Source organism: Chiloscyllium plagiosum, unplaced genomic scaffold, assembly GCF_037043375.1.
Source record: "Chiloscyllium plagiosum isolate Xiang-an unplaced genomic scaffold, Cpla_swu_hap1 HiC_scaffold_17, whole genome shotgun sequence".
NCBI classification, from domain to species: domain Eukaryota; kingdom Metazoa; phylum Chordata; class Chondrichthyes; order Orectolobiformes; family Hemiscylliidae; genus Chiloscyllium; species Chiloscyllium plagiosum.
In genome coordinates, this window is record NW_028270155.1 from 37,293,160 (window position 1) to 37,306,993 (window position 13,834).

The 13,834-nt window shown below is 38.7% G+C and overlaps 1 protein-coding gene across 1 annotated transcript in view; it reads right to left on the minus strand.

The window, feature by feature from the left end:
• The window catches only part of tdrd12 (tudor domain containing 12), a 147,019-nt gene that overhangs the window by 107,513 nt on the left and 25,672 nt on the right, over window positions 1-13,834 (minus strand). The window contains exons 8-11 of the mRNA XM_087996141.1: window positions 12,357-12,564; window positions 11,737-11,917; window positions 10,270-10,380; window positions 7,957-8,023 (exon numbers count right to left, since the gene is read on the minus strand). Coding sequence (XP_087852267.1) covers window positions 7,957-8,023; window positions 10,270-10,380; window positions 11,737-11,917; window positions 12,357-12,564 — 567 coding nt within the window. The remainder of the gene's footprint in view (window positions 1-7,956; window positions 8,024-10,269; window positions 10,381-11,736; window positions 11,918-12,356; window positions 12,565-13,834) is intronic.

The window sequence follows — 13,834 nt, forward strand, 5'->3', positions numbered from 1 at the left end:
CCTGTCCCAGGATGGATGTATTGTCCCAGTTGAACGTGTGTCCCTCTTTGTCTGAGTGTACAGATACTAGTGATAGTGGTCGTGTTTTTTGGTGGCTAGTTCATGTATCCTGGTGGTTAGTTTCCTGCCCATATGTCCAATGTAACGTTTGTTGTAGTCTTTGCAGGGCATTTTATATATGATGTTAGTTCTGCTGATTACTGGTATAGGGTTCTTTAAATTCATCATAAGTGGTTTCAGCATGGTGGTAGGTTTGTGGGCTGCAATGCTGTCTAGGGGCCGAAGTAGTCTGTTCGTCATCTCCGAGATGTCTTTGATGTATGGCAAAGCTGGAATGCCACACACTAACCAGATACTCAACTACAGGAGCAAACACCCCAACACCCAAAAATGGAGCTGCATCAGGACATTATTTAAACGAGCCACAACACACTGTAGCACCCAGGAACTACGAGAAACTAAGGAAAAACCCCTATGCATTATATTCAGGAATGAGTACCCGATAAAACGCCGTTCACTGCTTCCTACAACAGAACTTAGCAGGGAGACACAACATGCCTAGAGACTCTAGCCACTGTCGGACTTTGGCTCAATCTATCAACTTACTTTCTTCTATGTGTGAGCCAAGTCCTGCGTGTTCTTTAAATGAAGCAATAGGAGAAGATATTCGGTCTCACAATTTTAATTTATTTTAGGAATAAGTGGATAAAGCATACAGAGCTCTGGGTCTAAACCTTTCTGTCCCTGACAAACTATACAGTGTGTCAGTTCGGAAAAATACACACACTTCTGTGTTGATCCAGTCTTTTTATATAATAAAAAACATCATGCAATCACTGAAATGGAGTGATCTTCTGATTGGCTGTTGATCTGACTCCATTCTCTGCCTCCTTACGTTCCTGGATGTCCGACCCCACGTGACCTTATTTTGCCCGCGAAACGGAGATCCACGTGATCTCGTTCTGCGCGCGCGGATAACGGAGCATCCCCAAAGGCCTCCGAATGCCAAGTATATTTACAGTCGCAGCCAGGTACATATTTACAAGCAAGCCATATATTTACACCACCGTGCCATACATTAACGACATCGCAGAGATGACGACCACACTACTCCAGCCCCTAGGCAGCAAGGTAGTCCTCAAAACTACCACCACACTGAAACAGCTTCTGATGAATTTAAAAGTGCCCTGTTCCAGCAACCAGCAGAATGGACGTTGTATACAAAATACCCAACAAAGATTGCTGCAAACATTACATTGGACAGATGGGAAGGAAACTAGCCACCAGGATTAATGAGCACCAACCAGCCACAACCACCATCACTAGTATCCATACACACAGATGACGAGGGACACCAATTCGACTGAAACAATATATCGATCCTGGGACAGGCGAAACAAAGACATGTACGAGAATTCCAAAAGGCCTGGCATTTAAACCGGAACTCCATTAACAAATATATTGATTTGGATCCCATTTACCAACTTCTGAGAAAAAGAACAGATAGTGGTATCACTCACTACAACATACCGAGACAGATAAATAGCAAGCAGGACAGAACACCAGCGCTTCATCGGATGCTATCTGATGATGTTACCTTGCATGGTGACGAAACGTCTGAGAACAAATCTACCAGCTCGGCGATCAGACCTACAGCCTAATGTACTTTGTTTTCCTTCAACATTGGAATCTGTTGCTTTTACATTTGTAGGCATATTAGCTTATGGAGAAATACATTTATCAGGCCTCTCAGCTATCACAAAGCTTCTACAACAATAATTTGTAGGCAGATCCCATGGAATTTGACTCCATGGCATGCTACTATATCAAATATTTCTTCAACTATACTTTCTCATTCCTAGCTTTATTACACTTGAAGATTAATTTTTAATCTGCTGCACATTTGTTAGATGGTGGAAAAAGTATCCATACCTTCTGATCTTTTATAGCTATTGGGCCTCCTTTCTCTGAAACAAAACTTCCTATATTAATCAGACTGCTCACTGGTAACTTGACAGTTAAGGGGATCAGGTGGACAGCACCTCACTGAAGTAACTGGCAGCTTAATCAAAGCACCCGATTTCTCCAAAGCAAAACATAAATCCAGATAGACAGTGAAGGCTGAACAGGTCAAAGCATCAAAGCCAGCATCACATTTCCTAGAACTCGGTTAAAAACTGGAAAAAATGTAAATCCTCCAGATCTTTCAATCCCAATACTGTACCGTGCTAAACGGAAAACCAGTTGAAGGTAAACATACCATTGGATATTCAAGTACAAACAAAATTATTTTAACTTACATGTTTTAAGAGGAAAGATCAAGTAGCTCCAGGATTTTAATAGATTCAAGAAAGCAAAAATATTTTGTATATTGCTGAAAAAAATTACACATTTTGTTGAAACTTTTCCTTTTGCATTCTTCAGGACATTTCCCAATAATTACCAAAAGTAAAGGGAAAAACAACATTTATGCTGTATGAGAGGAATTGGTAGAGGTACTTCTATTGAGGATGTACCAGTTAACAATGACTGATAGTTAACTATAAAGCTTCATTTTAATTTTAATTTTAAACAAGGCAGATTGTCTCTGATTAGTCAAGGAATTGTCCTGAGAAAATTAAATCAAAGTGGCTGCCACATGTTTTGTTGAGTTGAAACAAACGCAATGTTTACATGTTCTTTTTGCCTGCAAAATAATGCCCTGTTTATTAGTAATTTAAATATATTTTGCACATCCCTTGTAATTACATGATATCAAACTGAGGATTCTGGGTAATCCAAGATGGAGAACAGAAAAAATGTGTTTGTAAAAGCTGATTTTTTTTTAAGGTATTTTCAGTGTTGGAGCTGATTTCCTCAAATTCGAGCAGTAATTACTGTTTTATACTGTTGCATTGTTTTGGAACTAGAGAAAAAAAATGCTAACAATGGCACTTTAAAAAGGAGGAAGACAGACAAAGGGTAGTGACCACTTGGGCAGTGATTCAAACAGAGAAAGAAAGCTACACTGCTGTCTGAATCAGTAGTGACTTGCACAGCTACTGCCTTTGCTATCTGTTTTCAAATATCTCTGGACATCAGAGCTTGTTCTTAGAAAAATAAACAAACCAACAGCCGATTTTGGAGAAACCTGCATGTGGAGCTCACAGCAGGGAGCAGCTACGTAGCCTTTTAAAGTGTAACCTTACTGGCTTTCTTTTGTAAATCTACAATAGGGAGTGGATTGGGACCTTTCTTGATTATATGTTGTTATTGAGAACTGTCTCTTGATTAAACCCAAATATAAAAACATGGGTACTAAGCTAGTCTGAAGCGGTGTTTTTAGAGCAGTAAGACTGTGCTATTTTCTGGGTCTGTAGACTGCTAAGCTGCAAAGATGTCCTTTAGTAGAGTGAGGTGTGCTTCCTGTTGCAATTGGGAGATTAGGAAGAGTTTCCATGTTACTGACCATTATGTCCATAGGACGTGTGTTTAGTTGAGAATTCTGTCAGATCATATGGATCAGTTGAAACGGTAGTTAGAGGCAATGAGGAATTTACAGGAGCTGGGGGTGGTCGGTGTAATGGATGGCAGTTGCAGGTAGAGAGGTAAACTGAAGATACAGTCAGGTAGATGGTGATGTCCAGGAAAGGTCAGAGAAGGAAGCAGGTAGTGCAGGAATCTCATGTGGCTATCCCCATCTCAAACAAGTATGCTGTTTTGGAAAATGTAGTGGGTGATGGATTCTCAGGGGAACGTAGTACTGACAGCCAGGTTTCTGCTACAGAGACTGGCTTTAATGTAATGATGGGTACGCCAGGTCTCAAGCAATCGATTGTGATAGGGGACTCTCTGGTTAGAAACACAGGCAGATGATTCTGCGGCAGACAGTGAGACATCAAAATGGTGTGTTACCTTCCTGCAGACAGGATCAAAGATATCTCAGAGAGGATCCAGATTATTCTCAGTCTGCAGGAAGTCATTGTACATATTGGAACTAATGACACAGGAAGTGAAAAAGACACTATTTGAAGCAGAGAAAGTAGGATGTTCGGCAGGAATTTAACAAAATTGCTTCTTGAGGGTTTCAATATCTCGTTTACGCTCAGTGCCATGAGCTGGTGAGGGGAGGAATAGAAGGACAGAGCAGACGAAAGCATGGCTGAGGAGATCATAAGACATAGGAGCAGAAATTAGGCCATTCACCCCATAGAGCGTGCTCTGCCGTTTAATCACGGTTGATAAAGTTATCAACCCCATTTTCCCAGTAATCCTTGATCCCCTATCTGAGTCTTAAATATACCCAATGACCTGGCCTACACGGTCTTCTCTGGCTATGAATTCCATAGATTCACCCTTCTCTGGCTAAAGAAGTTTCTCTTTATCTCCATTCTAAAAGGTCTTCCCTTTACTCAAAGGCTGTGCCCATGGGTCGTAGTCTCTCTTACCAATGGAAACATTTTCCCAACACCCACTCTTTCCATGCCATTCAGTATTCTGTAAGGTTCAATTAGATTCCCTCTCAGCCTTCGAAACATCACTGAGTATTGACCCAGAGTAATCCAACGTTCCACATATGTTAAGCTTTTCATTCCTGGGACCATTATCGTGAACCTGGAGCTGGTGCAGGGGAGAAGGATGCACATTTTTGGATCATTGAAATCTCTCGTGGGAAAGATGCATAAGGGGGATGGATTGCATCTAAACTGGAAGGGGGCTAATATACTGGTGAGGAGATTTGCTACAGCTTGTCAGGAGGATTTAAACTAGTGAGGGCAGGGAGGTAGTGTGAGGGAGGGAGGAGACCCAGAGTAGATAGTGAGGAACGTGATCAGTCTGAGACTGATACAGCTGGGAAAAAGAGAAAATCAAACAGACAGGGCAGGCAGGAACAAAGTTGAGAACAAGGTAGGTCTAATGAAATAAGAGATTAATTTAATGCAAGAAGCCTAACAGATAAAGCAGATAAACTTAGGGCATGATTAGGAACATGGAACTGGGATATCATAGCAATTCTACAGCTGTGACTTAGGGATGGATGGGACTGGCAGCTTAGTGCTCCAGGGTATAGATGCGAGACAAAGGATTGAAAAGATGGCAAGAGAGAAGTGGGGTGATGTTTTTGATATGGCATAACATTATGGCTGTATTCAGACAGGATATTCCTGGGGATAAGTCCATGGACATTATTTGGGTGAAACTGAGAAATAAGAAAGGGATCATCAACATATTGTGATTGTACTACAGACCCCCCCAGTAGTTAGTGGGAAATTGGGGAACAAATTTGCAAGGAATTCTGAGTTACCTTTAAGAATAATCGGATGGTTATGGTAGGGGATTTTAACTTTCCAAACACAGACTGGGACTGCCTTAGTGTTAAGGGTTTAGATGGAGAGGAATTTTTAAGGGTGTCCAAACAAATTTTCTGATTCAGTATGTGGATGTACCTACCAGAGAAGGTGTAAAACTTGAGAATTATTTTTGGGAAATAAGGCAGGGGAGGTGACTGAGGTGTCAGTGGGGGAGCACTTTGGGACTATCGACCATAATTCTATTAGATTTAAAATAGTGATGGAAAAGGATAGACCAAATCTAAAAGTTGAAATTCTAAATTGGAGGAAGGCTAATTTTGACGGTATTAAGCAAGATCTTTCACAAGTTGATTGGGGGTGGATGTTCACAGATAAAATGACAGCTGAAAAATGGGATGCCTTCAAAAAGTGAAAGAGAGAGTCCAGAGACAGTATGTACCTGTTAGGATGAAGGGCAAGGCTGGTAGCTTAGGAATTTTGGATGACTACGGAAATTGAAGTTTTGGTCAAGAACAAAAAGGAAGCATATGTCAGGTACAGACAGCAGAAATCAAGTGATTTCCTATAAGAGTATAAAACCAGTAGGAATATACTTAGAGGGAAATCAGAAGGGCAAAAAGGGGACATGAGATAACTTTGGCAAACGTGGTTAAGAATAATCCAAAGGGATTCCACAAATAAATTAATGACAAAAGGACAACTGGGGAGAGAATAGGACCCCTCTAAATAGGCCACTATTTAAGACAGTTGGTTAGGAAAAGCCTGGAAACTATAGACCAGTGAGCCTGACTTTGGTGGTGGGCAATTATTGGAGGGAATTCGGAGGGTGAAGATTTACATGTATTTGGAAAGACTGTGGTGCTGGAAAAGAAGGAGCAGGAGAACTGACGTTTTGGACATAAGCCCAAAACGTCGATTCTCCTGCTCCTGGGATGCTGCCTAGCCTGCCGTGGTTTTCCAGCACCACACACTCGACTCTGATCTCCAGCATCTGCAATTCTCACTTCCTTTATGTATTTGGAAAGACAAGGACTGATTAAGGATAGTTAACACAGCTTTGTGCTTGGGAAATTGTGTCTCATGAACTTGATTGAGTTTTTTGAAGAACTAAACAAAAAAAAGGATTGATGAGGATAGGGCTACAGACGTGGTCTATACAGAGTTCATTAAGGCATTCAAAAAGGTTTCTCAATAGTAGACTGGTTAGCAAGGTTAGACCACATGAAATACAGGGAGAACTAGCTATTTGGAGACAGAAATGGCCACAAAGGTCGAAGACAGAGGGTGGTGGTGGAAGGTTGTTTTTCAGACTGGATGCATGTGACCAGCGGTACGCCACAACGATCAGTGCTGGGTCCGTTGCTTCATCATTTACATAAGTGATTCGGATGTGAACATAGGAGGAGGTATGGTTACTAAGTTTGTAGATGACACTAAAATTGGAGGTGTAGAGGACGGCAAAGAAGATTACCACGGCATACAACATGACATTGATCAGATGGGCCAATGGTGTTTAATTTAGATAAATGGGAATTGCTGTGTTATGGAAAAAAAATCAGAGCAGGACTTATACACTTAATGGTAAGGTCCTGGGAGTGTTGCTGCACAGAGACCTTGGAGTGCAGGTTCCTAACTCCTTGAAAATCGAGTCACAGGTAGATAGGATAGTGAAGGTGGTGTTTGGAATGCTTGCCTTTATTGGTCAGTGCATTCAGTAGAGGAGTTGGGAGGTCATGTTATGGCTGTACAGGGCAATGGTTCAATCACGATTGGAATACTGTGTGCAGTTCTGGTCTTCCTTGCAATAGTAAGGATGTTGTGAAACTTCAAAGGGTTTACAGATTTACAAGGATGTTGCCAGGGTTGGAGGGTTTAAGTTATAGGGAGAGGCTGAATAGACTGGGGCCATTTTCCCTGGCGCGTCAGAGGCTGAGGGGTGACCTTATAGAGATTTATAAAATAATGAGGAGCATGGATAAGGTAAATAGACAAGGTCTTTTCCCAGGAGTGGGGGGAGTCCAAAACTAGAGGCATAGGCTGAGGGGGAGAGGGGTAGGTATAAAAAGGAACCTCAGGGGTAACTTTTTCATGCAGAGGGTGGTGCATGTATGTAATGAGCTGCCAGAGGAAGACAAAGCTGGTACAATTAGAATATTTAAAAAGAAATCTAGATGGGTGTATGAAAAGCAAGGGTTAGAGGGATATGGGCCAAATGCTGATATGTGGGACTAGATTGATTTAGGATATCTGGTTGGCATGGATGCGTTGGATCAAAGAGTCTCCGTGCTGTATATCTCTATGACTTTAAATAAGCACACATTTAATGGGAGAACACAAACACATAACTACTTTTTCAACAAACATTTCATGATACAAAATAAATGACAAGAACCATACTATTATACAGTAGCAATTTGTACTATGCCAAAATCACAAAAGATAATCAGAGACGAAGGGTCACAAGTTTCTACGTGAATTTTTTTTAAAAATACTTTTCAGAGACAGATGTGAATCATGAACCTTCCACAATTACATATCATTATTTTTGAATAATGAAAATAATTGACAATGAAAAAATCATTGTGCTTCTCAATCACTTCAATAAATGTCAGTCAACGAAACTGAAGCTTTTTGAATGAGCTTGTGATAATTTATCAAAAATTACCTGTTGGAAATTAAGTTCGAGTTCGTTTTTTGAGTTCAATGGATCTGGATTTAGAAATTGTAGAAGTCTGGAAAATAATTGTGCAAATGATTACAATGGGCACATTTAAATGAAAATGATGCAGAGATATATTTACTCTAAAACTTTATGCCAAAACTCCATTCAACCTTTCGGCTGCAAAAGTTCAAAAAGTATATTTAATCTTCAGCACAGCTATCAATTTGCATGAATATTCCCCAGTAGCATTTATAACTCCTCCACTCTGGAATGCTTGGGACCAAGTCATTACTGAGCTTTGGATTATAGAATTACATTGGATAGCCTCACCATGAGAATCAGGAAACACCTGAAAAAGTTACCTGAAGCATAAAAATGGTCAAGCATTTTAAAAGGGATATTCAAATTTGTTTTACTTATCAAATACTATACAGGTTTATTCCCAAAGTGCTGAACTAAAATTATGTTATGAGAATGTTTGGGATAATCAGCCAACTGATGTTTCTGGACAACAGATTTCCAGACTTCTTCTAAGCAAAATTAAAAGATGCAAAGAGTCAACTGTAGAACCAGTGTATGCATCTCCTCCAAATCCTAGTATAGTTTCAGAACTGGAAGATCTACAATTACATTATCTTCTCAGTTTGGCAGCTGGAAAATAAATATTATTAACAAAGACGATCACTCTATATTGCTCCAATCTCGAACACGACATTTGAACGGACGAGCAGATGCAGTGTATTCAAGCTACTGCAGAAAACTAGCTGCCCACCAAAATCTATTCAATGTGATCTTGGCTTTCCATAACAAGATTCGAGTAAGGTCAGCAGTAATGGAGTAACACTGGAGCCATTTGAGTTCAGTGGTAGAGTTGAGCAACATTCTGTTCTGGCATTTTCATCACTTGGGTGCTGTCATAAGACATCTCCAGAGGTTAAACACAGAACTAATGGGAAGCAGGCCTTACTTGTCTGAGCTTCAAAATTGAAGTGTGCCAAGTCCTCAGAGATGTACACTGTACTGATGACATCACATTCCATATCAAAGAACACCTTTAGCAGTGAATGAACAAAATTCCTCATGCCTGTATCGAGTTTGGTTTGGCCATTGGCATCTGGAAAACCAGATGAGCCAGTATGTTGCCATATCTCCACTTATGATAATGTGGCCCTGTAACACTAAACTCTAAGTCCATCAAGTCTGCGTCCTCAGCACACTTCAAGAGTTGAAAATTCTGAATAAAGGACAATAATCTGAACAATTAACGGTTTTTCTCCATAGATACTGCCCAATCTGAATTTTTCCAGCACGTTTCTTCCCAGATCTGAGACAGCAGTGAGACATACCAACATATGGTGCACAAGAGAACAGACTGGGATATTATAGACTTCAGAACATTAATAACTGTTCATGGATTGAAAGAATCAAAAAAGAGAAATGTTACACATGAAAAGCAGCAGCAATAACTGTCTGGAATAAGCTATTAAGGGATAACTACTGTTACACAGAAATTGAACGCAATTAGTCATGAATGGGGAAATTAAGGAGTCAAGATTATGTAAATTCAAAAGTGGTCAGCCAAGTGCACACCTTCTCAGCTCAGTGTCTGCGACTGCATCAAAACTGGAACAGAGATACCCACGCCAGACAGAGATTCAAGCCACACCAGGCGATGCTTAACCCAAAATAGGTCAAGTTACAGACTATCATCTTATGAGACAAAGGCAATGTTTTAGAATTTCTATCATTTTCCATGGAGCGGTGCTTGACTGTGAAAAAAGGCAGTTTGCCCTTTCTCTCTCAAAATGTATTTTGCTGTCCAAGAATACAGATTCTTTGTTAAATTTGCATCTCATACCTGCTTCACTTTATCTACATGATTATTATTTATCTATTTGACGTCAGTGTTGCCAGGCTACTTAAACACAGCCTAATACAACTCTGATTCTTTCGCAGTCAACACATGCACAATGCTGTACAGCTTACAGAAGCAAGAACCCCAGCCAATTTTCTTCCTCCTAAATTCAAAATGCTGAAGCCAATTAATGCAGCTTTCCTGTGGTCCCAGTCTGCTCAGCGCAGTACAAGGATCAGATTAAGGATTATTCATGACTCAGTTGCTTAATGGATAAATTTCCTTAGTAGTTCATAAAGTAGATAGCAAATTTCAAATGAAGGTGAACTATATCCTTGTAGAATGAATTCTCTTCCATTTAAAGTATAAATTGGATAGAATATATACATTAGGTTGAGATTTTATCATGTATTAATCCTGGAAAATGGCTTTTTAGTCCAAAAAATTTATTTTCAATTTACTTAATAATAAATGGAATAAATACATAACTTCTAGCAGCTGGTATTTCATCACATTCCTGCATCGCCTTGGAGGTGTCCCTGTCCATTCTCATTTCATCACGAGGATAAAACCTGAATTTTAAAAGAGAATATTATTTAATTTCTTGTCAGAGAACAGGTAAGCAAGACATGGCAGCAAATGCACCTAAATTCATACCGTGCCAAGTAGAAATGGGGACAAATAGTTGGTGAGGAGGACATTAAATAATATCAGGATGACAGGGAGTACAGTATATTAGGCAGGTGGGCACTGGATTGAATAAATGATGAAAATTTTTCAATTAACTTTGGGAGAAATTTACAAGATAAATATACATTAAGAGATAGAATTTGATGTGGAGAACAGAGAGATACTTTGGAATGTGCTTAAGGCGGAAACAGTACAAAACAAAAGTCATAATGGTCCACCTATATGAAGTAACAGTTAAGTGGTATTGTTAGGTACTACACGTTTTTGGATACAATATGAAAGCTGTTTTTTTATTTCTTTTCAATTTGTGAAGGAGTGCTGTGGTATTAATCTTTTACTGTGTGTTTAAAAATGTTTGAATGTGTGTGCTAAGTATATAGTTTAGTTTATTCTATTTACCTTCATTTGTTAAAATAAACTTCTGTTTTATTGTTAAAACAAAATCTATAGCATGGTGTGCTTCTGTTTCAGGTATGCACTACTTTGTTATTGCCAAAATGAGATATATTTTATTAAGCCACATTTCAGTTTACCCAAGTTGGCTGATCATAACATCATCGAGGAAAAAGTGAGGACTACAGATGCTGGAGATCATAGAGCCCCAAAACCTAAAAATACTTGCAATTACTTGGTGTCCTCAACCACTTTATTACCAATAAATATTGGGGAGAAGGGCTTATGCCCGAATTGTCGATTCTCCTGTTCCTTGGATGCTGCCTGACCTGCTGCGCTCTTCCAGCAACACATTTTCAGCTCTGATAATATCAGTTGTGATTAGTATAGCTTAAAGATAGAACCTGAACATATCATGTGCAAATGATTTTCATATATCTAAAGTTCAGCTGCAGAAGTTTCACACGTGGAATATAATCTTATGGAATCAAGCAAACTAGCATAGAGATGGTGATAGGTATCATCAACATTTATAGTAATTGAAAACATACCATTTCATTTATTCTGAACAGATCTGTGATAGTAAAATTAATAAAAGGTATGCAAATTAATTTCCCCACTTCATACTGATGCAAATTTATCACATTTAAAAATAGTACAGAACATTAAAAGTTAAACTAGACAGTAAAGTATACAGTTATGCTCAAAGTTAGATATTATCCTGATTCTTGTCTTCTGCTTTAAGTAGAACTGGGTGAAGAATATACATTTCTAATGGACTGCAAAACTGTTAAATAATTATCCTTCACAGCAAGAAAGCTGAATTGAATAAAGCATACACATACCTTGCTCTCTTGCAATCTAATTCTTTTTCCGAAGAACAGAAGGAAAAGCTTGCGAGTGACTCTGTTGATTTTCTGTTGGATAACGATACAGCTGTCTTGGTGTATTGTTTATTTATATTTTCGCTGAATACTCTTTCTTGGGATTGTAGACATTGAGTAACTAACTTTTGGACAGCAGGACCTACAGAGACAGTTCAAATATATTTAAGTAACAATAAGTAAACATGACATAGAGCCCCAAAACCTAAAAATACTTGCAATTACTTGGTGTCCTCAACCACTTTATTACCAATAAATATTGGGGAGAACACAGAGGAATAACTCCCCGGCATATTATAAAGGCATATTCAAATATTGGGAGGGTGGGGGATATGGGTAATAGAATACAGACTAAAATTCCAAAATTTGCCAAAGCCGTAACATATGCTTGGCAGAGGTGAGAATGATAGCAAATCAATTGCAAGAGGACATACAAAAAAACAGATTTAAGACTTTGAGAAAAACAGCATTTACAAATGCCTTAAGTTAAATAATAATGGAAATAATTTCAAACTTCTGGAATGAAGTCAGAAGGTTTGTAAATCAACAAAAGAAGAGACCAGTCAAGAGCAATTTCCTACCTTGGTTTAATGTTGTACGAACATTTCCTTGCACTGTCTCAGACCAAAGAGCCAATGCTGCGTGGCCTACATTCTTCTTAACAGGTGCTTCCTTCTTCTGACATAGTGCCGAAGTGATTTCTGATGAAGAATTCAGACTTTTCACCATACTTTTGGGTGAAACGTAACATGCAAAGAATTTCGCTACCAAATCATCATTCAGACACACCTATAAAAAGGAAGATTAACATCTTGTCCACAAATATTAAGTCTCCATTTAAATAATATTGAACAAGTCTTCCTGCCAAAGTACATTTTTCCAAATTATATTTCAACTGCAAAGTGTTTGCCCACTTACTCATTGGTTTATATCTGCAGACTGTCACACTCACCACTTGCATTCCTACAAATTTTTGCATCATCCACAAATCTGGGAATAATACATTCAATTCCCTCACCTAAATCATTGATATATATTGTCAATAATTGTGGTACCAGCACCAATCCCTGTGACACTTCACTAGTTACAGACTGGTATCTTGAAAACGTCCTTGAATCCAGAGTCTCTCGTTAGTATTTTCCATTCACCAACTATCACGACGTATTTGCTACTCTCTACCAGTGGAACTCTCTCATGGGAACTGGACTACTTCTATTATCTTGACTTTTAACTTCACCTGCATGAATATAGGTAATGCCATGTCACATCACCGCTTCAATGATCTCTGTTCTCAAAAGTAAATCTAAAATCAAATTTTAAATTATATCAATAAAATCTATTTTAAGAAATAAATGCAGGGGGTTGCAGAGAATCTTTCACTCCAAAGGGATATAGTTTTCATTCTGTTGTGAAATTATATATGCATAATATAAAAAATAGATTGAATCAATTCTGTGTTTAACTATCCAGTGTGAATATCTGACTTTTATTTAGTGAAGATGAGGATCACTGCACTTACAAACCTAATTCCAAAATGATCTGTTTTCACAATATATTAGACAGACTTATCAACATTCGCCCTAATGTTATGTACTCAATTACAGGCGCTTTTAAGCTGCAGTCATTAAATCCTACACTGAGGCAGCCTCATTTAAATAGTTTAGGCCCATCACACTTGGCTTTACAGGGCAATAGTCTACATTGTACAGAAATAATAGGTTCTCCAATTCTGCAAAATGTTTTGCCTAAATTATATGGATTTTGTAACTTTCCCTTTCCTAATCCCAATGGTTTTGAAAGTGAAAGCATTTATTTTATGTATATTTATGTAAAGTTTAGTGTACTTAAAATAACTCTTGAAAAAAACCTCTATTGAAAAAAACAATACTGAACAAAGAAAAGTAGGCAAAAGTGAGTACTGCAGATGCTGGAGATCAGTGTCAAGATGAGTGTGGTGCTGGAAAAGCACAGCAGGTCAGGCAGGATTTGAGGAGCAGGAAAATTGAGGTTTCAGGCAAAAGCCCTTCATCAGAAATAAAATATTGTGCAAATACTGTTG